Here is a 25,795-nt window from a genome sequence, read left to right on the forward strand (position 1 = left end):
GCTGCTTAGCCATGAACTTGTTGGGTCACACGTTCTGAGATCGATCTTGTATGTGTCCACTTTTGCAAGCACTCACCACTCCAGGTTGTGTTACCTAAAGTTGAGATGAACATAACTTTGTAACTTGAAATACAGATTGTTCTCCAAGTGTCCATCACTTAAACAACTACAACTGTAAGTTGCATGGAGACTGAGTGCAGTGGCCTCTTCTTTCAAGCACTCCCTCTACTGAATGCTATGCTAAAATTAGACTAAGAAAATAAAGAAAGTGTGATACAACAGCAATTATATGTTGTTAGTAAATGGATTGAAAGACACATGGTGAACAAAATAAATAACCCTGATGAAAATAAGGTCCCATTCAGTTGTGAGGTTACAGATTAACCAGAAAACATTGGCACACAGTAGCTTTGACTTCTGGGGACTTCTTATGAAGTCAGACAAAACTCTGGAAAGTTGTCTTTTGTTTCTTTAGAAATTGGTGTACATCCATTGTCTTTTTGGTCTCAGAAAGTTGTAAAAATTCCGGAGCTTTGATGAGAAAATACTGCATTAATGATGAAAACATATTAAAAACTTGTTTTCCCCTTCACCATTTACATCAGTTGACAAGAGCGTTTGAAATTGGTGCCCTACAACGCAACGTGTACTGCTCTTCTCTCCGTCATATTTTCAAATGAAGTTATTCCCTCCATTGCTGATGAGCTTCCCTTTCTTGAGTCTCTTCAGCAGACAGGAGGCGATGCCTAAAGCACCACCCTTCAAAAAGCGAACAAAGTTGTCTCCCACCAGAGGGCCCATGGCAAACAGACCTGGCTCCTTGGTACACTCAAAAGTGTACGGGTGGATGTCAATGGGGTTCTGCTTGCAGGAGACGGGTTTTGTTGGATCCTGACCCAGGTACTGGCCCTGCCCCTTCAAGAAAAACAAGTTTGGGTTGGTCCCGATCAGCACTAAGGCCATGGAGATCTTGAATGCCTTGAGGGAGTTGTTCCCCTGCAGCAGACACTTCATGTCAGACTGGAAGGACACCACGCAGTGTTCAGGGAAACTGGTGTAGTCAGGGAACAGGCTGACACACTCATTACCAGCTATGGTGCCTGCGGCAAGTTGAGGCTTTGGGCACATCTTGGCACATACTGAAGAGGCAATACTAACTGCCTGGGGTCTGTTTGAAGCAGATGAGGTGGCCATGTTTGTGTATGTCTGAGAGCACATCATGTTGTAGACTTTGTGGTACTCTGGGTACAGGGTTTTGGGCAGCTGTTTGAAGATGAGGTCTGGGTCATCTACACTCTTACGAAAAACATGCAGCACTCTAATGTTGCTGTTACAAGCACACAGAACTGCATCTGCAGCACTTAAACCAGCACCTACGATTAAAACTGGATCAGAGTTCATATCCAGTTTTCTCCGGCTTATGGCCAAACCCAGGTCTGAGATGCTGTGAAATACAAACGGTAGGTCCTCCCCCTCTACACCTAATCGAACTGGTGAATCGGATGCACCAGTGGCCAGAACTACATTCTCAGCAAACAGAGAGAAGGGGACATGAGTGTCGTTCTGCACCTGCTGGTATCCCCTTACTTCCCAGAGAGCCCCCCCTCCTCCATTGTTTAGACACTCAACTCCATTTCCCTCAAAGCCTTCATTCCCACCGTCTCCCACCCCTCCATCTCCTTGATCAGTGTGCCCATTTTCCAGACCTTCCCCCTCATGCCCCCGGCAGAGTTTCTGGACAGAGGTCACATACGTGTTGTCAACAAAATTCTTTTGGAGGCCCTTTAGCTTCACATAGTTACGGTAATAGGATGAGATCTCCTCTGGGGTGGCTCTGTCACTGGTTACATCCCTACAGAGAGGAGAGAGATGATGAGGAAAGCACAGAATTAAACTGAGACTTGAGCCCTGTCCTTAATGTCCTCTCTCAGTACCTGCGTTTCCCATTAGTCAAGTCTCTATAGTTAACCCCAGGAAGTTCCATCCAGATGCCGAGACTAATAGTCAGCATGGAGCCTTCCATTGCCTGAGGAGAGAAGACAAAGGTAAAGGAAAATGCAATGTCAGAGAAAGACAAAAACAAAGAGATTGAATATGGATCATTTCTCCAGGTGTGTGCAGACTGAACCTTGTAGCTTACATGCCAAGCACCTCCAGGTGTTGCTCTCCCCAGCACCAGATGTGGGATGTGCTGTTGCTTGTCCCTCCTCCACTGAAGGACAGGAGGGAACTCATAGCCAAAGTCAGCATTGGGGTGCAGTAGTGTGTCAAAAAGCACAGCCACTGGGTTCCTTGACCTCCCCTCAAGACCTTCACTCAGATATTCCAGGTCCTGCAGGAATGAAAGTCCTTATCAAGACATACTTAATTTACTGTGATAATGCATACATATGCAAGAAATTGATCAATGTTTTTACCTGTTCAGTGATGGGTAGATGCTTGGTCTCCTGCAGTTTCCTGTAGAGTATCGGGTTTGGGTGGACAGTTGCTGTATCTAGATAGGGCTTGTATCCACTCAGCAGATAGGACAGACAAATACCTGATGGCCCATTGCCTAAAGACAGACCGAGGTTTGGGGAATGGTGGATTAGCATCACATAGACACACACTACATTATGCCTTTCACAGATTTTGAAATGTGTCCACGATATGAAACCATTAAAAGTCAGGAGGTCATGTGCTGAACACTTACCTATGATTACCACAGGGACAGTGGGTGGGTGCTCTTGTGGCAGAGTGGTCTCTTCCAGAAGAGGCATGGCTGCAGCCTGGGCCAGAGCCAGCACTGAGGAGGAATGATAGAAATGTGAAGAAAGTTCCAGACATTTCTGTAGCCATCCATTTGATACCCAACTAAAAGCAGAGGCCCACTGGTGCTGTGTGTTTTGTGCCCCCACTGCTTCCATGTTTCTAGGTCAAAGTATTTGAACAGGTTCAAACTGGCTTGCTGTCTTTGTGTCTGCCAATGTTGTTGTTGTCTCGTGCTAGCTTAGATCCTGTCTCCATCCACCATCATCAGCTGACTCAAACACTGAACAGGGGAAAAACTTTTATTCATCCTGTTATTGTGCTTCCACACACAGCCATGACCCTCCCTGTCTGTCTGGGGCTTCATACACGTGGAAACACCCCGCCACAACACAACGTGCCCCTAGCTTTTCTCTTTGCCATCCCGCCAACGTCCACACACCCCCTGTCCTATCAAACATGGCCCGCGGCAAGGCTAGCCTCTGTTAACCCCGGTGCCGCTTCCCAAACAAAAGGGAGTTCTAATCAGATTTATGTAGGCTTGGGTCTGTTGTGAAACGTTGTGGTTGAGCATGTGTGGTGTGTGTTTGTGTGTTACGCGACAGTGCCATTGTGTGCCCGCCGGGCAGCAAATCCCCCCTGATCACTCCTCCGAGTGGGCCCTAATCCCACTGGGCCTGTTTATGTCTTTACCTCCCCTTTCAACAGCAGCAGGGTGAGAATGTGGTCCTGGCATGCTGACAGACCAAACCATCAGAGCTCCTCCTCCTCTCATACCCAGCAGCCACCCACTACCACCACCACCACCACAGACACTCCCGCCAAAACATTACCTACTGGCCACAACGAACCATGCCCACTTGCCCCAGTTTCGTATTAACCAAAACACTGCCCACACTGCCTTTTTGTTGCATCCCAAAACTCAAAATTCCCATGCCTCCCTGCTGCCAATACAGTCCCCCTCATTTCACTGGCACTGCTCTCTACCTCCCTCCCTCCCTCTGTCTGACCTGTGTCTGTAGGCAAACCAGTTGTCTTTGGCTATTGGCTTGTTTACCCTTTTCAGTGAAAGCACCGGGATTCTACACATTGCCTGCCCCTGTTTAGAGAATGTCATACCCCCATTTGGCACATTGATACTGGCATTTCCATTACAAAACCCCCACAGTGTTTATAGTTGAGGGTGACTTAACTTTCCTCTATGTAATTTAAGATTATAGGGTTATTTGTCAACTTTTTTCCACTAGTACAATAAAGGACGGGTCAAAAGTATCTCACTATAGCTGAGAAAACAAGTATGTAGCTCAGTAAGGAAGTTCATGCCTGACCTTGGAAACAGTAGATTGTGTATGACAAAATCCCAATTTAAGGGTCAAATTACTGGCTTTTTGGAGCTCTCAAAGGCAGCTAACATCTTAATCAGCAAATGGAATAAGATTATATAATTCCAGACTAGTATGTAATGTCTGGCCATGATGATTAGGTTGCTGTCCCCTAAAAATGCAAACGTAGTCTGCCAGCTTTCATATATCAGCCTTGACAGGTGTAAATACATGATGCAACAACAGTGCTGTGCTGTCTGCACCTGATTCACAATACTATTTTATATTTCAGATTATTGATTATTGATTGATTTTAGATTATTGTGACAAAGCTAAGAGTGAATAAATCTGTATGCTTTATTTCCTGTATCTTTGACATTTGATTAAACTTAACTCAGCACTAAAGTTGAAAATAATACCAATCATCCAAACTGCTTTACCTAAGAGGAGAACAGTGAATGGGATTTAAATGCGGGGAAACCTTGAGAGTAAAAAACGCTACATCGACATCTAAAATGACACATTAGATGATGACAATAATAATAATATATATTGGCGGACTTCATTTGTGGTCCGTTGTACAGTCTACCTGCCCTTTCATGCGCGGACATGTGCGCGTTTTGCGCCATGTGTGGAGAGGACGGACCATACTTTTCTAGAACACAGTGTACTGAGTATTGTGGGCTATGCATTGAAAACAATTGACACCATGTTAATCTCTGATTTTCTGACTCTGCTTGAAAGATGTGTTTGGTTTTAACAGGCCTACAACTACAGCCTCATTTATGCAACGTGGGCTAAATATGCACAAAGCAGCCTGCGGGTTGGCTACAAAATTAGGTTAACTTTAAAGCACTAGATTGTGCGTTTCTGTGTGGACTTTGCTGCAGCGCAAGTTACTGGCGCAACAGAATGATGGAGCAGTTGGCCCACATCATCCTCATGGACCCGCAGCCTCAAACCTCCCACTGCCCTCCTGACTCCTGAGTGAGCAGCGGTCCTTGCAGTCTGTGTCCAATAAGGCACAAGGAGCACATGCGACAGCGGCTGTGTCACCATCATTGCATAATTTAGGTCAAACACACACTCACGGTGATCCGCAACACTCGGCCAAGAACAGGATCTCTTACCGCGTTATGATGTGTCTCTGTATCTCCCAGTCGCGTCCTGTTATCACGACCCACGGCAGCGTTTCTAACCGTATAAATAGGCAGACACCGGTGGGAGGACCTATGCAACTGTCCGGGGTCTTGCATGAGATAATAAGCCAGCCTCTCTATCGTCATCACTCGCGCACACACGCACTTACCTCCGTGCGGTTAAATCCGCGCAGACCTGGTTTATTCAGGTCTGATCAGACTGTAAATGTCGTCTGAGGGGTCGGTCTTCTCTGCTTCCAGATTGGTGTGTGTGTGTGTGTGTGTGTGTGTGTGTGTGTGTGTGTGCGTGCGTGCGTGCGCGCGTGCGCGCGTGTGTACGTGAAAGAGGGAGACAGGGAGAAACCGGGTCCTGCGTTTGCCTTTGTCGTCACATGCGCATCTCTGCACCGGCAGGCGTTCACAGAGGAAGAAGAGATCAGCATCCTCACAGCGCCGCCGACACTCTGCTGTTCACTGAGTGGGTTTCAAGTGACCCACAGCTTTATTTTTAACAAATGCATTTCTCAGATCTAAGTAATGCTCAGGACAGCCCGATGCTGTACACTGTTGTCTTCTGGCCATATGGAGACAAGTAAAGCCCTGCTATGAGATCTTATCGGTTGTGATATTTCTATCCCACGATGTGGGATGTGAGTGTTGACAGAATTAAAAGAATAAATAAATAAAAGAATTGTGGTCTTCTCAAAAACCTCTGGTAGTGAGGCTGAAGCTGAAACACGTCCTGGGAGTAGAGAGATGGCTCTCCAGGGAGGAGAGGGTTTATCATCTGTATAAATGATAGATTTCCTTTGTACAAATGGAATATTTGGCCTGACGGTGGCGTTGCCTTTTCATGCAGTAGGTGTACTAACTTAAAGAGATAATGAATATACAGTGCATTTGTAGATAACTGCTGCTATGTCAACCAGGTAATAATGACGCAAAAGAGTGACTGAAGAGAAAATGTTATCCACCAACGGTAAGATTCAGAAATGAGTAGAAAATATGAAAATAACGTCGAAAAATGTGAATGGTCTGTTGTTAGAAATACCAGTGAGTTTGAAATAGTTTTAGTGGCTGCATTGTTCAGTTGCTGGACTCTAACTTGAACCTATTTTAAAAGTTGCATTTGCCTTTCTTTGGTGGTGATAGCCTTTGTTTAAGATATTAGCCAATGGACAGTTTATCTTGGGATTCATCATCATTAGTATTCACGTAACGTAACGTAAAGTAATTGTTTGTTTATTAGCCTTTTAAAAAACATCTTACCCGCACCAGCAGCATGTGTGATGCATCGCCAGGATCCCAGCAGCTGTCACTCAGCCCTGCGGAGACCCGCCTCTTCATGTCAGGATCCAATGAGCTGAGAGAAAGCACCACTTCCGGTTCTTCATACAAACACATGCGAACTAGCTGCTAGCTCTGAAAACAACGCATAAAGTGTCCACGAACGCCACCGATGATGGTCCAGTTTAGTAGAATCTGCTTCCGGAAGGTAAGTACTGCAGACCCAACCTTAATGTAATTTAATTAATAGTTTACGAACAATTGCAATGGTGACATTGACTGGTAAGCTAACTGTTAGCTAGCTGTGTGACAGGCTCTTGCTAACTACTATCAAAACATCAACCTTGAGAAAATGTGATCTCTTTTATCATAATCAAAACGATGCTAGCTATCTGCGACTGTGTTTAACGATGAGCTGACAGCCTTATGTCATGTTAAATGTCCAACTGTATTGATGAGGTTATACTTTGTCTTTAAAGCATGAAAACTCATTCTTGGCTTTGGAAATAGTAGTAGCAGTCCTAACTTAAGGTCAGGTTGCTGTACTAGCTATGAAAGTCTGGTCTGGTTGTCTGACAGGCTCTGCTGTTAAATACATGATTTATGTGGCTTCAGCCCTCAGAGGTAACCACCCAAGAAGCTGCAATTTGTTGTTGCCAACTTTAGACCTTTTTGTTCAAACCCAGCACATCTCTGAGTAATGTGATCTGACAGAATTGTATTTTAAATTGCTAATTCAAGAAAATCTAGCTTTCTTCATAGAGGGCCATTATTGCCACCTTTCAACTAATGCTGTTTGTAAAACTTCAAACATTTTATTAGTTTTGCTTACCCACTGTCCCTAAAGTTATGGATGCATTTTAAGCCTCATCACTGTAACGTGTCTCTCCTGTCTCCTGCAGTATGGAAACTTTGTGGATAACCTCCGTCTGTACGTCCGTGGTGGCTGTGGGGGTATGGGTTTACCCCGTTTTGGGGGACAGGGAGGGAACGGGGGGAACGTTTGGGTGGTGGCTGCAAAGAACATGACCTTAAAGAGGATCAAGGACAAGTACCCCCAGAAGCACTTTGTAGGTGGAACAGGAGCCAACAGCAGGTTTGTTCCCACAAATACCACCTGACGTTTCCTTTTGAATGCAAAGTCAGAATATCTGTCCACCAATCACCGGTATCAGTTGATGATTTAAGTTTGTCAAAGGTGTGTTTGAATTTCATTTGTCAACAGTGTCCGAGCACTGAAAGGAGAGAGTGGGGAGGACAAGGAGATCTTGGTTCCTGTTGGCATCACAGTCACGACTGATGATGGAAAAATACTTGGTATATTATTATAATTATTATTATTATTATTTGCAATGCATAGTCAGCAGTCAGCGATGCAGTGTTTTCATACTGTAACCATGTCAGCACAAAGTCAAAACAGAGGTGTCATTTGGAATATAAAAAAAATGGACATGAGGTTGTATGTTTACAGGGTTAAGTACATTTTTTGTGGCATCAGTAATATCAGCAATCAAATGGGAGTGGAATAGCTAACTGACGCTGCAGTAAAAATTTGGCCTCACAGGTTTTTTTTTTTTTTTTTCAACCATTCTCCCTCCAAGGTGAACTGAATACTGAGAATGATCGTCTGATGGTGGCTAAAGGAGGATCCGGAGGTTCCATGTACTCTGAGTTCAAGCCCAGTAAGGGCAAGGCCAAACACATAAGGCTGGACCTCAAACTCATCGCTGACATGGGCCTTGTCGGGTGAGAGCAGAAACACGCAGGAACATGTTGGCCTATTTCAGCTGACACTCAGATATTTCTCTGAATGTCGGACTTTTGTTTGTTGATTCACCATCAGCTTCCCAAATGCAGGAAAGTCCTCTCTCCTGACAGCCATTTCCAATGCCACACCTGAGATTGGCAGCTATGCTTGTGAGTACATGCTACGAAACACATTTGTGTATTTTTACTTCTGTCTGAGTTGAATAATTCCTCGAATCAGTACGCTGTTATCTTTTTTTCCGAAAACTGTGTTTTATTTCACAGTTACAACTTTGAAGCCAGAGATTGGCAAACTGATGTACAAAGATCACAAGCAGGTAGGGGGATGCATATTGTCTTCTAACAGCTCGTTGAATTAGCTTCATTAAGTGGTTTCCCTCATTGACTGGAGGTTCTTCTCATTTTGTATTTTTTTGGTAGATTTCTGTTGCTGATCTCCCAGGCCTGATTGAGGGGGCTCACATGAACAAAGGAATGGGCCACAAGTTCCTAAAACACGTGGAGAGGACCAAGCAGCTGCTGTTTGTGGTGTGTAGTGGAAGTGACAGACGCCTACATGCATGTTTGAATGTGGTCAGAATAACCAGCTGAAAATTGTCTGTGATGATGATGATGATGATAATGATGATGATGATGATGATGGAGTTTAATGTGTCTGGCTGCAGGTAGATGTTTGCGGCTTCCAGCTGGCAAGTAAAACACAGTTTAGGTCGGCCTTTGATGCTGTTCAGCTTCTCACCAAGGTGAGACTGATAATATGAAAGACTTTTTGTTGTTCTTACTGTTCGTCTGTTTGACTTTACCTTCTTCTTTATCCTCCTCCTCCTCCTTCTCTCATTGTGGCCTCAAGGAGTTGGAGTTGTACAAAGAGGAGCTTGTATTGAAGCCAGCTTTACTGGTGGTGAATAAGATGGACCTGCCCGATGCTGAGGACAAACTAGCCGAGCTGTTGGAGCAACTACAAAACCCAGATGGTAAATTTGATGGAATTCGTTTCTCTATTTCATTCATTAGCTTTTGTAATTTTCAAATTCAGTTGATGCAAGTGAAATTGTATATTTACAAACTGTTGACATTTTGTAACACAACTCTGCTTTTAAGCAAAATGTTTCTCAATATTTTTTTGTATGTGCCAGTTAGAAGTAAAGTGTCATTCAGGAGTGAAGAATGGATTTCAACAGCAAATGAAAAAGCAGACTTGAAAATACAACATTGTAGCTCAAAACATCATGTGACTATAAAAATGGTTATCACCATCATGTTGAATGCTGTGCAAAAGTCCTGTGTCACATTGTACAACAAGCATCTGTAAAGAGCTGCAGTCCGGATGTCTGATGAGGATGATGATGGAGTTGCTCATCCGCTGTGACCACACCTACAGGCAGCATGATTTACTCAGATTTCATCGAATTTGGCCCACAGGCTCTGGGCTGAGACATCAGTAAATGCATTAACGAAGTTTAAAAAAAGAAAGACAGGAAGGAAAAAAAGAAGCACAAAACGCTGACATTTTATCTCCCGGTTGAACGTTTAAATTTGGTGTCATACATCATCAAGGAGCTCTCTGCAAAAAAACTAAAAATAAATCAGAATTTCAGATTCTTCTGGCTTCTCTTTTCTGAATAAATGTATGACACGAGTGAACTACTTCTAGGACACAAAAACAATTTTAGTGGAAAAATCTGTTTTAAATGCTAAAACATGTTAAATGCTATCCAATACTGTAATGCATCTGAAATCTATTTTTTATGTGAGGATTGTTGTGTAGCTGCCTCTCTTTGAGTAGTCAGTGGGCAGTTAGCCTCCAACCAATTTAGATGAAAATAGGGAAAAAGCGTTGGAATTGGGACCAATGGCAGCAATAAAACATGACATTTACATGTCAATAACACAAAAAAATCCATCCAGCATTAAACATGCACACAAAGAATCACAACCCTTTGTGTTGCCTGTAGCATGTTAACAGAATACACACTGGGCTTTAGTTATTTATTTTTTATTCTGTTGGTGTTTTCCTCCCTGCAGAGTTCTGTGATGCGTTGCCTGCTGACATGATACCAAAGAACTACATGGCCTTCAGACACGTGGTTCCCGTCTCTGCCTCCACTGGGTTTGGTATCGACCGTTTGAAAAGCTGCATCCGAGAATCGCTCGATGAAAATGCAGAAATGGAAACTAAACACATCCATCAAGAAAGACTGCAGGCACTGAGGAAGCACTCACAGCTGCAGTTGTGACAGACACGGACAACGTGTCACACATTTCAGTGGAACTGACAGCGTACGGTGACAGATGGGCCTCACTCTGTCTGCCAAAAAAAAAAAAAACTAGTTGAACTTAAATGGCAGGTAAACATCATCCACTGAGGAAACCCCTGTGAGGCTGTGTGGTGTCAGTGCAGACCTGGAGTTACTGAGGATCGTCACAGCCGAAACATCCAGTGTTACAAGGCTTCACGAGTTCAGCTGGAGTTGAAACGTGCTTTGAAAAGGCGCTTGTTTGGTTGGAGGCTGTATCAAAATCTAAGGTGCAGTTGCAGCATCATGATCCCGCTGTTTTCAGTAATTACACATTGTAAAAAGACAGAAGAAAACTGGCTGATACCAGTTCTGCTAAATATTTGATCTGTGCATCTCAATTCCAGGATACCTGTTGTGTTTCAATTCCTCTACGAGTAAGTTATTAGAAATGTCAGCAAAGACAGATGTGTTGATGAAAGTTTTATTTTATATTAAATATATTACAATACTGAATGATTAAGAGGGAAAAAAATATGGGATTGATTTTTGCATTATCAGTCTGTACAGCATACAGGCAAAAAAAAAAAAAAGAAAGGAAAAGAAAGACAGCAACTGCAGTATTTAGATTTGAAGTAGTACATGTGGGGTTTTCAAGGTTCCTGCAGCAGAGTGCTGATGTGTCTGGCAGGATGGGACCACATGGTTGAGAACTGGGTGGTTGGTGTGCTCCAGTACATGAATACATTCAAGTCTCTGGCCAGACAGAGACATACAGCTCATCTGTTTGGATCGGTCGGTCCAATCGTCTGCGCAGGCGGATACAGCAGATATGTTTGGTAGATTGACAGCTGCGTACAATCACAGAAATGTCTGCAGCCTGCATGGTCCCATCCTCAGCGGAGAGTCCTCAGGATGTCGTACAGTGCAGTGTGCAGAACAAATGTCTCGCCGTTGCACGGTATTATGATGTTAAAAATATTTCTCAAAAGCTCTGAGATAGTGCTCTCCACAGCCATGGCGACTGGGCCGCTAGACACTGATCAATACTTTTAAGAAGACCAGGGCGAAGGAGAAAGCTCTGGTCGAAGGCAAATCATGAGCCCATACAGATCTCATTTACAACAGTATGTGTTTCCAAAAACCTTACATGACACAGATTAGCACATGCCAGAGGAACGACCACTTCTGTTGGCCCCAGGACAAATGTGTTTAAAAAAAACCTCAACATGTCTCCATTCAAACTCATCAACACACATAATTACAATAATGCACTTAATTACTGTTTGAATTGTTGCTGTACATAATGCTGAGAAAAAAGTGAACATTACAAAGGTACTTAATAAAAAAGATACTAGTAGCAATATTAGTCCAATAGTGTGAAGATCATATTACCTATACAGTCCTAATGCATACATGAATTACAAATGAGTGCCCACACCGGAACAAAAACAGTAAAATGACAAACAGGAGGCCTTAAGACAACAATTTCTACACAAGGCAGAGAAATGAGTTGTAACTGTACAAAGAATTTGCCTTTGGGGGATTGATATGGGATTAGTTTCCAAAAGAATCCACCTTCAACAGCTACACTGGCGTCAGCCGAAGCACAGAAACTCCTCTCTCAGTCATTTCCAAACCCTGTGACTTCCTGCCATGAGCTGTCCTGACGATGCTGACTAACAGAGTAGTCTGGTGCACAAACCCATTTAGACAACAGCAAATGGGCGATGATGGGGAAAAAGTCTTTCAGCGACATGCTCGTTTCCTGTTATGGACTCAAACAGCCTACCAGAGAAATAATTTGATAAAGAACTGTCATGCTGTTGGTCTTCACAAGCTCGAACAGCAAGCACTGTACAGCATAGTTAATCATTTACAAGGCTAAATATCTCAATCATCACAGCTAAATCCAAAATGCACATTTTAAATCACGTTTCCCACATTCTCGCCCAGTGAGGACACCGACCACGCTATTGACTTCTTATCCTCACGTTCATCTGAGTGACTTCATCTCTCAAACATCCGAATGTAGAATCAGGGAAAACTAAATACATATTATTATTATTATGAATGGGAAATTTCCACGAGTGAAACGTGGTCTATAACTACACCAGACACATCCCATTCATTTCACTCAGGGATGGCACATAAAAGTATTTCAAATTTTCCTAAATAATACTCATCAACCGCCGCTGCAGCAGCATTCTTTATGTGCCACAATCAACCTCTTTATCAATACTGGATGACTGGATGTCTGTGTACTTCTCCCAGAGATGGATGAAACCAGTGCCAAGATAATATATATTCAAAAAACCCACACTTTTACATTCTGCTGTGGATGGAGAAAGCTATATAGGTCACAGTCACACAGGAAAAAAAGTCAAGGAGGAAAAAAAAAAAGGAGGACGAAAAACAGAAACACAGACAGAAGAACGAGTGCGGGGTCGTCTCTACACTTATCTACAGAAATCCGCTTCTGTCTACGACACAACACGACAGGAAGAGGAGAGAAGAGACGTCCCTCTCTTTCAAAATAAAAGCAGGAACATACTCTGTGTGTATTTTACTCTACATATTTACACACACACACACATACAAACAAACTGAGGGGCGGGAGAGCAGGGAGGGGTCGGGTTGGGTCCATGTCATGGGTCAGGGGCTATAACTGGTGATACAATATGGGTTACCTATAGTGGAGAGAAAGTGTCTAAGCCTGCAGAAGGTAGAAAATCACTGCCCCCTTGCATGCTTTCCTTCCAGCTCAGACAACTGTTCTTCTCGTCTTCTCAGTAGGAGGAGGTTGCTGATAAACAGGGCTGTCTCATGCATACAGTGTTGGAAAGTTTCTACAGTGATTCACGTGCGTCAAAATGATGCAACAAATCCAGCGATGCAGTAGTGTGATACGATGACCTGCTCCTGGCTCCGCGGCTCCTTGTTAGAGAGGAGCTGCAAACAACTGAGGGGGACGGTGGCATTGGAGTGAGTGTGATGAGAGCTAAGGAGGATGTGTTGAGGTTTGAGGTGGAGGTGAGGGGTGGGGGGGGTGGGGGGGGCTGAGGGGTGAGGGCTGAGGGGTGAGGGGTGAGGGGTGGGAGTGGCGGGGGTTTCCAGTCCCATAAGTGAGGCCTGAGCAGACGGGAACAGCTCAGTCTGAGCTCCAGCTGGTCTGGAGTGGATGTGGAGCTGGTTTCTCCGCGTCGTCTTGTAGAGATCCACTGAATGACGCCGTCTGGCAGGACAGCCTCGGAGATGCTTGTACACACTTACTCACACACACCTTTTGCCTGTTCGCACTCCAGTGGGGGGGCGCTCTCTCTCTCTTCCTCTTTAATCACTTCGAGTCAATTTTGTTTTCATTTTTGTGTTTTTCATTCATAGAAAAGGAGAGACAAGTGTAGTTCCTTAAGGTCCTTTGCAGAGTGGGTAATGCGGCTGTTATATTGACGTCTCCCACAGCTGAGGAGATGAAGAGAGGGGAAAAGCACAGACAAGAGGAAAGGATGAGAGAAGACAAAATAAAGGAAAGGAACTTTCATTTTTGTCATAGTTCACTTCTGGTCAGTCACTTTCTATTTACTTAGAGTCAGTTCTGTCTTTGTGCTTAGGCTGGTCTTTTTGTGATGGTATCATGGTCTTAGTTCAGACTACATGATAACAACCCATAATGCCCAGCCTGAGAGATGAGATGCGCTGGGAGCAAAAATCAGTCACAGTGTAAGAAAACGCAGCATCATCTGCAGCAACCTTCTGTGACCTAGTTTGACAACTTTTATGATGTGTTCTGTGACGGTGGCCCAGAAAACACGGTGAAGCGAAAGAGACATGATGTTATGGCCTATAACCATTAGAGACAGCTAATCACACACGTATGCTGAGTGCTCACGGCCCACCTTCACTGCTGACTGTTGGTGCTGTCAGGTGGAAGAGGGAAGTCGATCCCTGGCATCTACACATCATCTATGGGCCTCACACAAGTCTCGAAAAAATGCTATGATTGGTTGGGGTCCAACGTATAGTCCGCCTTGGCCAAATCATGGCCAAGGTGGCTACTCATGACTCTATAATCACCTAATCTGACACAGCGACCAAAATATCATGTAGTCTGATCCCACCGCTAAATAAAACAGACAACTGACATTTCAGCATCCAGCTCATGCTACAGATCCAGGTCCAGATTCAGCCACATCCTTTTCCAAAATTCATGATCCAGCTGGTCTGCAGCTCAGTCTGGGGCAAGAGATTCATTCCTAATCGCTTTGTACATTAAGATACTCAGTGTCCATAATGACCTGCCCTGTTTTGTGCAGATGAGTGCAGAACATCCACTCCACAAAATCAGTCTTCATGGCCAAATCAGTGCTAAATGATGTAATACTTGCCCTGGCGCTCTGCCTGTTGGCTTTCCTCTGGTCATCTGGGAGTGGGGGCATGGGGTAGGGGTATCTCCTGCTGGATGCAATAGATCCTGTAGAGGAAGTGGGAGACTTGGCAGGGGATAGCGTCCTGAGGAAAAGAGGAAAGGACATGATTAAAATATTGCCTCTTACGTTTTGGTTGGTTTAGGATTAAGTTGGCCAAAGCCACAGGTGGATAAATGAGGTGAGATTCAGGAAGCTGAGCTAATGTTGGATCTGTGACTTTGGCCAACATCCTCCTTGAGCTGCTCTAATTATTCAGTTTTCACCGTCCTACAGAGAGAGGTTGATCTTAAAAGCTCTTACTGCTGTTCACAAAAAGCACAGAGACAGGCAGAAAAGAGTGACCATAACACAGCTTTTAGGGGCAACCTCTGTACACAGCAGTTCACAGTTCCCAGCAGCGGTGTGGACATAGTCATAGTTTCCTGCAACTCACATACTTCACCCTGCCACAGCATTACTTTTTCATCATTGCACACTGACACACACACACACACACACACACACACACACACACACACACACACACACACCAGAACTTGCAGAAATTCACCTTTAGCCATTGGTTAAAAAATAAATAAATAAAAGGATGATGCCAAAGGTAACGTCTGCTGTCAGATGAGTCTTGAAAAGCTGGGTCACTCTCTGTGTGTGTGTGTGTGTGTGTGTGTGTGTGTGTGTGTGTGTGTGTGTGTGTTTCGTTGAGGAATGCTGGAAGCAGTGAGTATGATGAGGTGACTGGGACGGCAGACCAGACCGGAGCTGGGTGAGAACAACAGACTGAGGTTCTGTCCAGTGAAACAGCCACAGAAAGCCCACCCCATGTGCAACAGCTTGTTTACACCACTGCTGTGTGGGGGTCAGAAATACCTGGAATGGTCACAGTAGTGGAGACAGTGGGGAGGTGGGAGGACCACTGGTTCCAGAATTGTTTTGTTTTTGTTTGTTTTTTTATAATTAATTCCCATATTAACTTTTATTTTCATTTTCTAAAAACTTGAATATTTTGGCTATTCTTGTCTAAGAAATAAAGCTTATTAATAACAACAACAACAACAACAACAACAACAATAATAATAATAATAATGAAGGCTGAAATATCTCAACATATACTGGATAAATTAAAATTAAATTTCAAGATTTAATCCTTCCTTTATCCCACAGCAGGGAGATTTGCAGCGTTATAGCAGCAAAGGGAGGAGCACAATACTAAAAATCAACAGTGATAAAGAGAACAAACAAGGAAGGATAAGTAAGTTTCTTTCCTCTTTCTCTTCTCCTCTTTTCAGATAAGAAAATTCCTCATATTTCCAGTATATCTCAACACTGCCAACATCAAAAAACTGCTGCGTCCAAACCCTGTTATAACTGGTGCCATCAGCAACAGCATTTTAAGCTTGCTGATTGTTTTCAACACAGTAGTCTTGTACAGTGGTTGGTACCCAGCCTTGTAAAAGTAGCTGTGACTTTTTTTAGATTCATTTTTCTAAGCAGCTGCTACTTTCCTATTCAGACAATTCAATCTGGAGCGTTATTTGCCAATTTAACTTAATCATGTAAAACTGTCAGGGAGAAAATTAGATTTTCCTCTGGAACCAGGGCTCCCACATGTAAACTCCACACCTCACCACTCTTTTGGACTGTTTCTGTCCTTCAGTAGGAGCAGGAATGCATTCCTGGACACAGTGAACAGCAGATTACAGTGCTAATTGGCTGCTTGGTGACGTTTAGCTTGTAGAAGTGAAGAAACAGTCGGGGTGTTGACATGGGACCGGCACTCTACGGAGCCCGTGAGCTTCCTGGTTGTTGTCGAGGAAACCTTGCAGATTGAGTTTGTGAGAATCTACAGTCCTATGGACACGATCGGAGTGGTGGCTTACAGTTCGTCACAGCAGCGCAGTGATGATGTCAGCGCGGCGCCCAAAACGTTTGGCTCGGCAGTGACATCACGCTGATGCATGTGAGGTCACTGGGAGCGAGGCGGCGCCGACACACAGACACTCACTGACAGAACAACACACAACATGCAGAGGCAACAAGAGACTGAGGTGGAGAAGCAAAGAAGGGAATAAGGAGAAATCAGAAAGAGCATGACTGTATTATAACTGTAAGGCTAGCACAGGCAGTAAGAACCATTATCAATACAGCAGAATGATTTGCTGAAAAGAAAAAGTGCAACTGATCAAAAAGAAATTAGTCTTCACTCAAACTGAAAGGAAGAACGACATAAAATAGGCTACATTTTACCGTAAAGCAGAAAAACCTATGATTTATTTTTTTAATACACAGCACCCCTTTTAGGAACTCCAAGCTGCAACATGCCAGCTGTCGATGACACTGTCTCTAAAATATGACTTTAAAAGTCCACAGAAAACGACCAGGTTGGTGTTAAATGTTACTTTCCTTGACCAAGCCACAAATCAAACCAAAAGTGAGGGGGTTTTTAGACAAGCGTGTGGGGTACAGGACATGGTCTGAGGTAATACCTAAGGTAAGGTCCTTGAGTGTTTCTATTCACATCTTCTACCCATTTAGTTACATCATAAAACTCTGATTTGAAGCGAGGGGTTAAATACCTGTGGGAAGGGGAGGAGGGGAGTGATAGACACAACACAAGGGGGAGGGGAGAGAAGAGAAAAGGAAGGAAGGAAAGTAAATTTAAAAAGGATAAAAATCTCCAGAAATAAGCAGGTGTCGGGGAGGGGAGAGAGGAAGAGGAAATATTTTAGGAAAGCAGAGCAGAGAAAAGATATCCTGAACAAACACCAAGATGCAATTGAGAAAATGGTGAGAAGATGGCGGACAGACCTGTGTGAGGTTTCAGATGAAAATCACAAACAACTGTGTCGCGTGTCACAGGCTCAGTTGCATATTGGTTACATGTCACGTCATTCCAAGCAGTTAGCTTCTCGCCGCTCAGTCAGTCTCATGCTAGTAACGAGAACAGGTGCACTGCAGACTATTTCATAGGCCAAGACCCTCAAACCCACAAACAAACCAGCACGGCAGGCTGGGCGGCAGCCGATGCACATTGTTCATTCACAGTCGACAGGCATGTATGCAAATGCTTACTTATTTGTTCACGGGTAAGTGGGAAGTAAAGTTTAAAAGATTTCACAAGCCAGACAAGAGCTGAGAGTTCACATACGACAAGAAAATGTGATCGCACCCTCTTGTGACTTGACTGGCTTGTGAGGCTCAGTGCAACATAACTCTTCATACCTCTCTCTATCTCTGACACTAAATTTGAGGGAGGCGCTCCCTCCAGAGTTGTCTGAGTTTTAAAGGATAAAGGCAGCAATATTCTTTATTTACTTATTGTCAGCAAATCTCATGAAAAGACCAAAACCAACAATAAATTGATCTGACTAGAACGTACTCTTTGTGAAGCCTGACATCAGTTATTCTACTCCATGTTGTTCAAACACTATTAAAAACAGGCACTATAGTTTATTTTCAGTGTACTCCTGTCAGTGCTGTAAATACTCTCTAACGCACCAAATGTGTATTAATCCACAGGTGAAAATAGCCCTCAACAAATACGCTATCTGCTCCAAACTATATATTTGGGGCCTATTTTTATGATGGGCCAGTGAAAGTAAGTGTTAAGAGACAACAAACATTGTTGTGTTTTGTTTTTTCATGGGATTCTTTGACATAAAAAAATCTAGAATAAAGAATAACTTCAGCTTTATCCTTCAAAAGAACTAAGACTATTTTCCACTAGAACTTCTCCCTTTCTGCATGTCCCACGTTCATTGACCTCACAACACGACCGACTTGCCACGAGGGACTTACTCTGTGGAGTTAGAGCGAGCACGGAACTTCTTTCCTTTCAGTTTCTTACGATTACCGCTTAGATTTCCTGGAGAGAAACAACATAAATGCACATTTTAAATACAAATATATACAATTAAACACATGCAAAATATTTACTTAGTAGCTGGTTTTAAATGCAGGAGAGAACATGTCTGGGTAGGGCTGCGATCTGCTTCTCTGCCCTAAATTCAGGAGAAAGGCGGCATTTATGGTGGCTCTGACAAAGGCTTCATGCCACGTTTTATTTCTATTAGTTGTTGAGAAAATTCACCATAATGATTAAGACAGGAAGTGTCTCCTCGCCCTTTATTTAACGTATGTGTGCTACCTTTTCCTGCATTTGTTTTGGGGAAACAAACACATCGCCGACCTTCTTTTTGAGGCACAAACATGAAAGAGAAGCACTGTTTCCTCTTATCTGTGAGTGGGCTTTTGTGTGTTACCTTGCCATGAGTTGCTCCTCGGTCGCCCATTTTCACAGATGTCAGAGATGTGTTTGGCATCTGGGATTCTCTCACTCCATGAGTGGGATAGGCCATTAGATCTACACACACGGCATGGACAGAATATTATCAGTACGACATCGTATTTCCAAGCTGCTTTGTGCTCTCCTGCTCCTGTTGTTGTGGAGACGAGAGAGACGCTGCACAAATGAAGGACGCTCGTAAATATGAACATTTTGGTTCACCTTCAAAATGTTCACAGAAAGAGGAGCAGAATGAAAGCATGATGGTAACAAAGCATGATATGAATGCAACACGTACTCTCACACACACACACACACACACACACACACACACACACACACACACACACACACAATTTGCCAGCGATTGAATGAGTGATGATGAGATGGCACACCTGAAGCCAAACAGTGAGATGTTCTGAGAAATGGATGGGATGGAGGGGGTGAAGGACAGGGTGCAAATCTGCAGGTGCGACAGGCAGGCTGACCTCTTCTTGGAGCTGCAGCCGGAGTTTGTGCTGACACCCGGAGGCATGTCACTGTAAAATGAGTCTGCGTCCCCAGGCTTTGTTACATAGTCACCTGGGGGCATTTGTCTGGAAACAGCAAGTAACAGCAATTAAAGGAAAAACCCACCTTGATATATTCTTAAAGCTATCTATTAATCTATGATGCTCTTACTTAAAGAATTTACTTTTTTGTTGAAACCTCTTCAACCTGCTGTGTACAAAATTCACTTAGATTTTCCAGAAAGGCTTTCCACAACTCACTGAAAACAGATCAGTTGCTGCATTGAGCTGTGAGCACTCAGCATGCAACATATCTTGTGGCTGCATTGCATTAAAATCTATTTAACCAGATGTATTTCTCCCACTATGGTTCAACAGCAGTGCCATCAGTATAATGATGTGTTTCTCAGTGGTGGAAAGTAACTATGCACATTTACTCAAGTGCTTGAATTCAATGAAACATGAAAAATATTATTGAGGGTTTTTGTTTGTGTATGTTAAAAAAATAATAATTGAGAGAACACTAACTCTCAAAACATACCACATAACACACCATAGCTCTGTCATGCAAAATCAACTTGAATTCAACACACTGAAAACAGAGTTAAAATGAGCAAACCGGCAGAATCTTCGGCGAACCTCTGACTCAACGTAGCGTCTCTGCTTGTAGCTCCTGTGAAGAGAAGTACAAATATCATCGGTCCGACAACATTTGTCAAATGTATTGCATAATATAAAGCAGTGATTCCCAGACTTGTTGACTTTAAGCTCTTAAAATGAAGCAATAACTTCTAACGTGTCACTGGTTGCATGTTTATTGTGGCCACTTCAACCAAAGACAGATTTTATATCTTGGTTTGTTTGAATGTTTTTTCAAAGAAGAAGACACATGCTTTTTTTTTCTTTCCTATCCTGTTAATCATCTCATGAGTCACGACCCCTCAGATTTCTCCAAGCTACCCCTGGTGGAAGGGGGGGACCACCACTGATACAAAACATCACACTCACAGGCTGCAGAGAAACTCACTTGTAACACCAGGCTGTAACAGCCAGTATGAGGGCGAGGAAGAGGATGGAGCCTGTGATGGCCCCGATGATGATGTTGGTACTGGTGATACCTGAGACAGAGGAAGAGAGGAGAGTGGGGTGCCGAATGTGTGTTAATTGGATGTGTGTCTCTTGTTTCCTGAGTCATGTGGACACAAGGGGATACACAAACCACAAAACACTGCAGCAGAACACAAAAACACAGTACATTTAGCAGGAAAGTGTAAAAGGAGAACAAGGGGGACAAAAACTGAGAACAACCAAACTGCTGTCACCCCTCAGCAGGACTCTGAGGGGAACTTGCATGTGCAGTAGGTTCCCATTCAGGAAAACATTAAAAAAAATGCTTATTCTCTGACTCATTAATAGTCAAAATTAACCGACCGAGGTGAGCTGACGGTGGGGTGAGAGAGGAGGAGGACCAGGAAATGACATCAAAGACAGGACAAATACAATGAAAAGGAACTCAAATCTGACCTCAAGTCACTCCGTCAAAGACATCGGCCTGTCGACAAAGAATGAGTGTGAAAATAATGACAAACAAAAAGAACGACATGCATGGTTCAGTGAATACAAATGCAGCTGGTTTTAATGAGCAGACATGAACCCAACGCAGAAGCTAAAATAATAAGAAATGCAACAAAAAAGCATAAAAATAAGCTTGAAATATTCAACATAACAATAGTGAATGGGAGGGATTTTAAAAGAAGAACTGAAAGAGATGAAGTGGGGTGAACAGAGTTGAGAGGTACAGTTATGGGAAGCAGAGAAAAATGAACAGAGAAGACAGGTGCAGAAAATGTGAGATGAAGAGAGCTGTGGATATGGGCAACAAGTAGTGAGAGCGTTCAACATGTCTACCTGAAACTGAGGCAGTGGGTCCCACCACGAGATAACTGAGAGGAGACGTGGAGTTACAGTCCTCTCCTGCCCAGCCCAGGTAGCACACACACTTCAGCTCATTACTGCACACCTACAGCCAGAAGACAAAGAACAGGGAAAAAACACATTGTTGGTCCCATAACTGCGAGGTTTTTAACGATGTGATCTGAAACTTGGACATTGAACCCCTGCCTATTAAACCTTGTCAGGATTTAACTGACAAGGTTATTGAATTATTGAGGATTACTGAGATTTCCTAAATTGTATCTCAGGTTTAAATTCAGGTGTGGCCTAAGATAGATGTCTGTGACAGAATAGTCAATAAAAGGAATCAGAGTAACCTCTCTGATATTAGTGAGGACATGCAAACACCTAGTAGATACATCAGAAAGCCAATATAACATTGATCTATCCATTATAACAGCTTCAGCTGAGTGCTGGCGTGTGTGCGTGTGTGCGTGTGTACCCCATGTCCAGAACAGATGGTCTTGTCGGTGGTCCCAGGGCAGGTGCTGAAGTTGAACTGTTGGATGGGGAGACACTTGTGATTGAAACAGACGCGGTCTGTCCCGCAGGCCGTCCCATCCTCAACGTATCCCAGGTCGGTGTCTCCATCGATCAGCACGTGAGCACCACTGAACAACAAACACAGCGCTTCACATGAGAATTCACATTCACATAAATGTTGGTTTAAAAAACATGAGGCCATTGTCTGTAAACACAGTCGGTATGAGCTTATGCATGTCTTTTATTTGTCATATATATGTGTTTTCCTAAGAAAATGCTTATTGTCAGTTGTGCACAGTATTTTTAATCAGAACCAGGAAGCAAAACTAGCCCAGAGATGTAGAGGACACATCACAAACAGTCATTTTTGGGCTGCTGGTTCGGGCTTTGAGTGTTTTCCCTCAGTGATGTGTACCTGCAGTCCAGAGAAGCACTGTGTCGGGCTACTGAGAAAGAGGTCAGCCCTCCCTGCAGCTCTCCCAGTCGCGGAGCAGGTGAGATGTTGGAGCACAGCAGATACCCACAGTGAACATCCCTGAAATCCAAAGATGCAACCAACGATCATGGAGAGCAACATAAGATGATAATAGAACTGTGCAGGGTTTAGAAAGGGCTGGCTCACTGTTTGTTACACTGGATCCAGGTGTCTTTGTCCTTCCCACAGTTGCCTTTCTCTGTCCCTTCAATGTTTAATTTCTCATAACAGAACTTGTCGGCCGCTGTCGCCTCTGTGGAGAAACAACAAAACACACCAAACATTAAGATCCACATCTCAGTAGCTTAGTTTATCTCTACCACAGGTGTTAATCCTGAAAGCTGCATGCTCAGATTTGTCAACACAAAACTGATTTGCACATAGGAATCTACACTTACTCTCTCCCCAAATGTACTTGCACTGTCTGTCTTTGGTTTTGCACCTTCCATTGAAGCAGCGACCCTGCAGAGAGAAATATAGTCTCAAAAAATGTCATCTGTGCAGAAGTAAAGCTTTTTTTCTTTCTTAAATGTAAAATACAATAAGACCCAAAAAGCATTGGTCAAACCTCTCACCTGGTCCTTTTCACACGTGTAGCCATCCATCTTGTGCACATTTTGTGGACACTGCAAAACACAAACAATATAAAACCCTCAGAGACACTGTGACATACTGTCTGAGCCAATATTACATTTATAGCTCTGTTTGGGGGAAGCTCATGCTCACCTGGCTGGAGTTGCCTGTGCAGTTTTCTGGGATGTCGCAGTCATTCACTGCATCTCTACACACAACTCCCATGAACTCCATCTGCAGCAGCATACAATGAAGATGAAGCAGACTACATCTATGACATGTAAATGGCTGTTTAGGACTTTCAAACCGGCATTTTTGGGTTTTGTATGCTCAGGGGAAAAGTAGCTGAAACTTATTGTCACTTGTTTGTGTTGGTCTCAGATTTTAGATTTTACAGCATCTCGACTGTAATCATGAGCAACTTCATTTGTTAGCTGTTTCAAAACCAGAGAAACATAAAATTCAAAGAAATCCAAGTGGAAATGGCCACTTGAGGACCACAAAGGCATACTCTTTTGGGACTCCTCCTTCAGCCTGGTGCAATGCGTAGTTAGTACCCCTTTGTTACCTGATCGACACCCCAGCAGAGGATGACAGGTGCAGCTGTCGTCTGTTCTGTACCTGGCAGTTGTTGCAGCAGAGTCCGTCACTACACTTGGAGCCTTGCGTCAGGGTGCACTTGTTGCAGCAGGTCCCTCCCTCTCTGGCACACTCCTGAAACACAAACAGGAAGCTGCTCTCAGCTGTCTTCTTTTGCCTTGATGTGAGGTGTTTCCGTCACATATTATCTCATCACTCAAACAGTACAATCCATTTAAACAGAGGTCTCGCTGGACAAACTCTACGATCAGGCAATAACTGGCGCTATGATTTCACCAATAAAATGAATTCCTCTAAATGACCTTTCCAGCAACAGCTGAAAGAAAATTGGGGATGCAGCCTTTGTCAATTACGCCCCAAAGCTCTGGAGCACACGACCTGTAGCCATAAGATAAGCAGCTTGCAAATATTTGTGCAAGAAAGCTAAAAACATTTCTCATCAATATTGCCTTTAGCCAGCTGTGACTTTCCTCATACAGACCTGAAACTCTAGTTTGCGCTTTGCCTTGCACTTGTGCACTGCTGTACGTCTTTTAAATGTTGTATTTTACTCAATTGTATGCATTCTATGTACTCTGTTTTTACCTTTATTTTATTGTTATTACTCAGTGGGTTTTATTTTCTCTGTTATCTGTATTGTATTTCCATCCTTATATTTAATGTAACTTTCACTACTATTATTATCAAGTGGGGTTTGTTCTCTATCTTTTGTCACATTAATTATGGCATTCTACCCTGCTGTTATGTTATTTTCTATTCATTTTCTACCACAGTTTTTATGTTCATTCTGTCTTATTTTATGTAAAGCACTTGGTGCATATGATTTCTTTGTTGTTAAGCACTTGTATGTCGTATATTATTGTCATCATTATTATCATTAGCATCTATCCAGGCTCATCTGGAACTTACCGCTGGGCTGCCACAGTCACACTCCTCTCCTGGCTCTACGAAGCCATTTCCACACACCGGAGGGTCCAACAGCTGAGAGAGGAAAAGGGCAGAATTAATATTCAAACTACTAAAGTGACACTGGTCCTATATATGTGAGTATATGCATGAATGTGACGTGCCTTCAGAGGTTTGTTGAACAGACAGGCTCCTCCACCACTGTTTAGAAAGTTATGGTACTCCTCCACGTTGCAGTCGGAGAACCTCTTGGGCAGGTAGAAACTGTAAATGCCAGAGCATGCTCAGGTAATACTGGGAGAGAGGAGGGCTTGCTCCCGAAAAACACAATACAGGATAAAAACACTTAACAGGTGGAAAAACATATACATTTCAAATGTTCTTAACCACACAAACTGACTTTGCATTCCACACATTTAATTGCAGTGCTGTAAGTAGGCTGTCGTAGCAGTTTTCGTCATACTTAAAACATTTTGCATTTTTTACAGACACATGAATTTTTCAGGTTTTATTACAGGTTTACCATACTCACAGTTCAGAGGAGATCCTTACTATAACATGGAGGTAGATATACAGTATAGCTAGGGTCATGAGGATCATATTGAGATAATGTGTAGGACGGAAATGGATTCTACAGTAAGATGCATTTATGAGTTTGTCCTGGAAATGAACTTGAGTATTGTGGATGATCCACTTTTCAACAGTTATTGCATTATCATGGGATACTGTTTCACTTAAATGGTCACATTGATTTCACAAGATACTCAGAGAACAGAAATCAAGCCGTAACGACTGGCATCATTAACCCTAAAACGCTCCATGTTCTTGCTTTGATATGCTTACAGTGAAAATATGATGATGCTTCACCTGGAGCCCAGTCAACATCCGAAGTATCTGAGCAAATTTATTACAATCAAATATCTTCAGTTTGTTCTCAGGCTCTTAACCACATCAGCCCACATCTCAGCAGCACTTAAATGTCATTATCTTCCACTGCACCACCAGGATTAATGCTGATTACGCTGTTGGCACATGTTTAATTAGTGATTCTGGTAGTGCGGCTCATCGGGGCCGGCACAGGAGACAA

At 43.3% G+C, this 25,795-nt stretch overlaps 3 protein-coding genes across 5 annotated transcripts in view; 1 reads left to right on the forward strand and 2 right to left on the reverse strand.

Annotated features, from left to right (window-relative positions):
• Positions 1-588: 588 nt before the first annotated feature.
• osgin2 (oxidative stress induced growth inhibitor family member 2) lies at positions 589-5,542 on the reverse strand. Of its 3 annotated transcripts, none has more exons than XM_076737112.1 (6): positions 5,380-5,542; positions 2,693-2,785; positions 2,418-2,554; positions 2,141-2,332; positions 1,935-2,026; positions 589-1,852 (listed from the first exon to the last, which is right to left on the reverse strand). In XM_076737112.1, exons 2-6 carry the CDS (start codon positions 2,757-2,759, stop codon positions 673-675), a joined length of 1,668 nt encoding a protein of 555 aa, XP_076593227.1. In that variant the 5' UTR covers positions 2,760-2,785; positions 5,380-5,542; the 3' UTR covers positions 589-672. The 3 variants fall into 3 exon arrangements, with proteins under 3 accessions (XP_076593227.1, XP_076593226.1, XP_076593225.1); XM_076737111.1 differs by having other exon boundaries at positions 5,201-5,510; XM_076737110.1 differs by having other exon boundaries at positions 2,693-5,510.
• Positions 5,543-6,580: 1,038 nt separating this feature from the next.
• On the forward strand, positions 6,581-11,079 carry gtpbp10 (GTP-binding protein 10 (putative)). The gene is made up of 10 exons (XM_076737462.1): positions 6,581-6,704; positions 7,399-7,592; positions 7,722-7,813; positions 8,098-8,242; positions 8,340-8,413; positions 8,528-8,580; positions 8,684-8,791; positions 8,929-9,006; positions 9,114-9,237; positions 10,289-11,079. The coding sequence occupies exons 1-10, from the start codon at positions 6,669-6,671 to the stop codon at positions 10,498-10,500; spliced, it is 1,116 nt and encodes a 371-aa protein (XP_076593577.1). The 5' UTR covers positions 6,581-6,668; the 3' UTR covers positions 10,501-11,079.
• The window catches only part of adam22 (ADAM metallopeptidase domain 22), a 61,639-nt gene continuing 46,814 nt past the window's right edge, over positions 10,971-25,795 (reverse strand). The window contains exons 15-31 of the mRNA XM_076737461.1: positions 24,873-24,972; positions 24,712-24,783; positions 23,824-23,916; positions 23,356-23,436; positions 23,205-23,255; positions 23,028-23,091; positions 22,777-22,882; positions 22,570-22,689; positions 22,114-22,282; positions 21,627-21,738; positions 20,746-20,836; positions 20,338-20,391; positions 19,698-19,805; positions 19,187-19,287; positions 18,723-18,789; positions 14,886-15,009; positions 10,971-13,962 (exon numbers count right to left, since the gene is read on the reverse strand). Coding sequence (XP_076593576.1) covers positions 13,942-13,962; positions 14,886-15,009; positions 18,723-18,789; positions 19,187-19,287; positions 19,698-19,805; positions 20,338-20,391; positions 20,746-20,836; positions 21,627-21,738; positions 22,114-22,282; positions 22,570-22,689; positions 22,777-22,882; positions 23,028-23,091; positions 23,205-23,255; positions 23,356-23,436; positions 23,824-23,916; positions 24,712-24,783; positions 24,873-24,972 — 1,534 coding nt within the window. The 3' untranslated portion in view covers positions 10,971-13,941. The remainder of the gene's footprint in view (positions 13,963-14,885; positions 15,010-18,722; positions 18,790-19,186; positions 19,288-19,697; positions 19,806-20,337; positions 20,392-20,745; positions 20,837-21,626; positions 21,739-22,113; positions 22,283-22,569; positions 22,690-22,776; positions 22,883-23,027; positions 23,092-23,204; positions 23,256-23,355; positions 23,437-23,823; positions 23,917-24,711; positions 24,784-24,872; positions 24,973-25,795) is intronic.

The sequence above is a fragment of the Chaetodon auriga genome, chromosome 8, assembly GCF_051107435.1.
Source record: "Chaetodon auriga isolate fChaAug3 chromosome 8, fChaAug3.hap1, whole genome shotgun sequence".
Lineage (NCBI taxonomy): Eukaryota > Metazoa > Chordata > Actinopteri > Chaetodontiformes > Chaetodontidae > Chaetodon > Chaetodon auriga.

What these genes read in the sequence shown, in the direction of transcription:
- osgin2 (XM_076737110.1), bottom strand. Translation starts at nt 2,906, where the DNA reads ATGGAAGCAGTGGGGGCACAAAACACACAGCACCAGTGGGCCTCTGCT. An exon ending in TGTCCCTGTGGTAATCATAG is followed by an intron (nt 2,555 to 2,692) that starts GTAAGTGTTCAG and finishes GTCTGTCTTTAG; the next exon opens with GCAATGGGCCATCAGGTATT. An exon ending in ATCTACCCATCACTGAACAG is followed by an intron (nt 2,333 to 2,417) that starts GTAAAAACATTG and finishes TCATTCCTGCAG; the next exon opens with GACCTGGAATATCTGAGTGA.
- gtpbp10 (XM_076737462.1), top strand. Translation starts at nt 6,669, where the DNA reads ATGATGGTCCAGTTTAGTAGAATCTGCTTCCGGAAG. An exon ending in TGAGATTGGCAGCTATGCTT is followed by an intron (nt 8,414 to 8,527) that starts GTGAGTACATGC and finishes TTTATTTCACAG; the next exon opens with TTACAACTTTGAAGCCAGAG. An exon ending in TGTACAAAGATCACAAGCAG is followed by an intron (nt 8,581 to 8,683) that starts GTAGGGGGATGC and finishes TTTTTTTGGTAG; the next exon opens with ATTTCTGTTGCTGATCTCCC.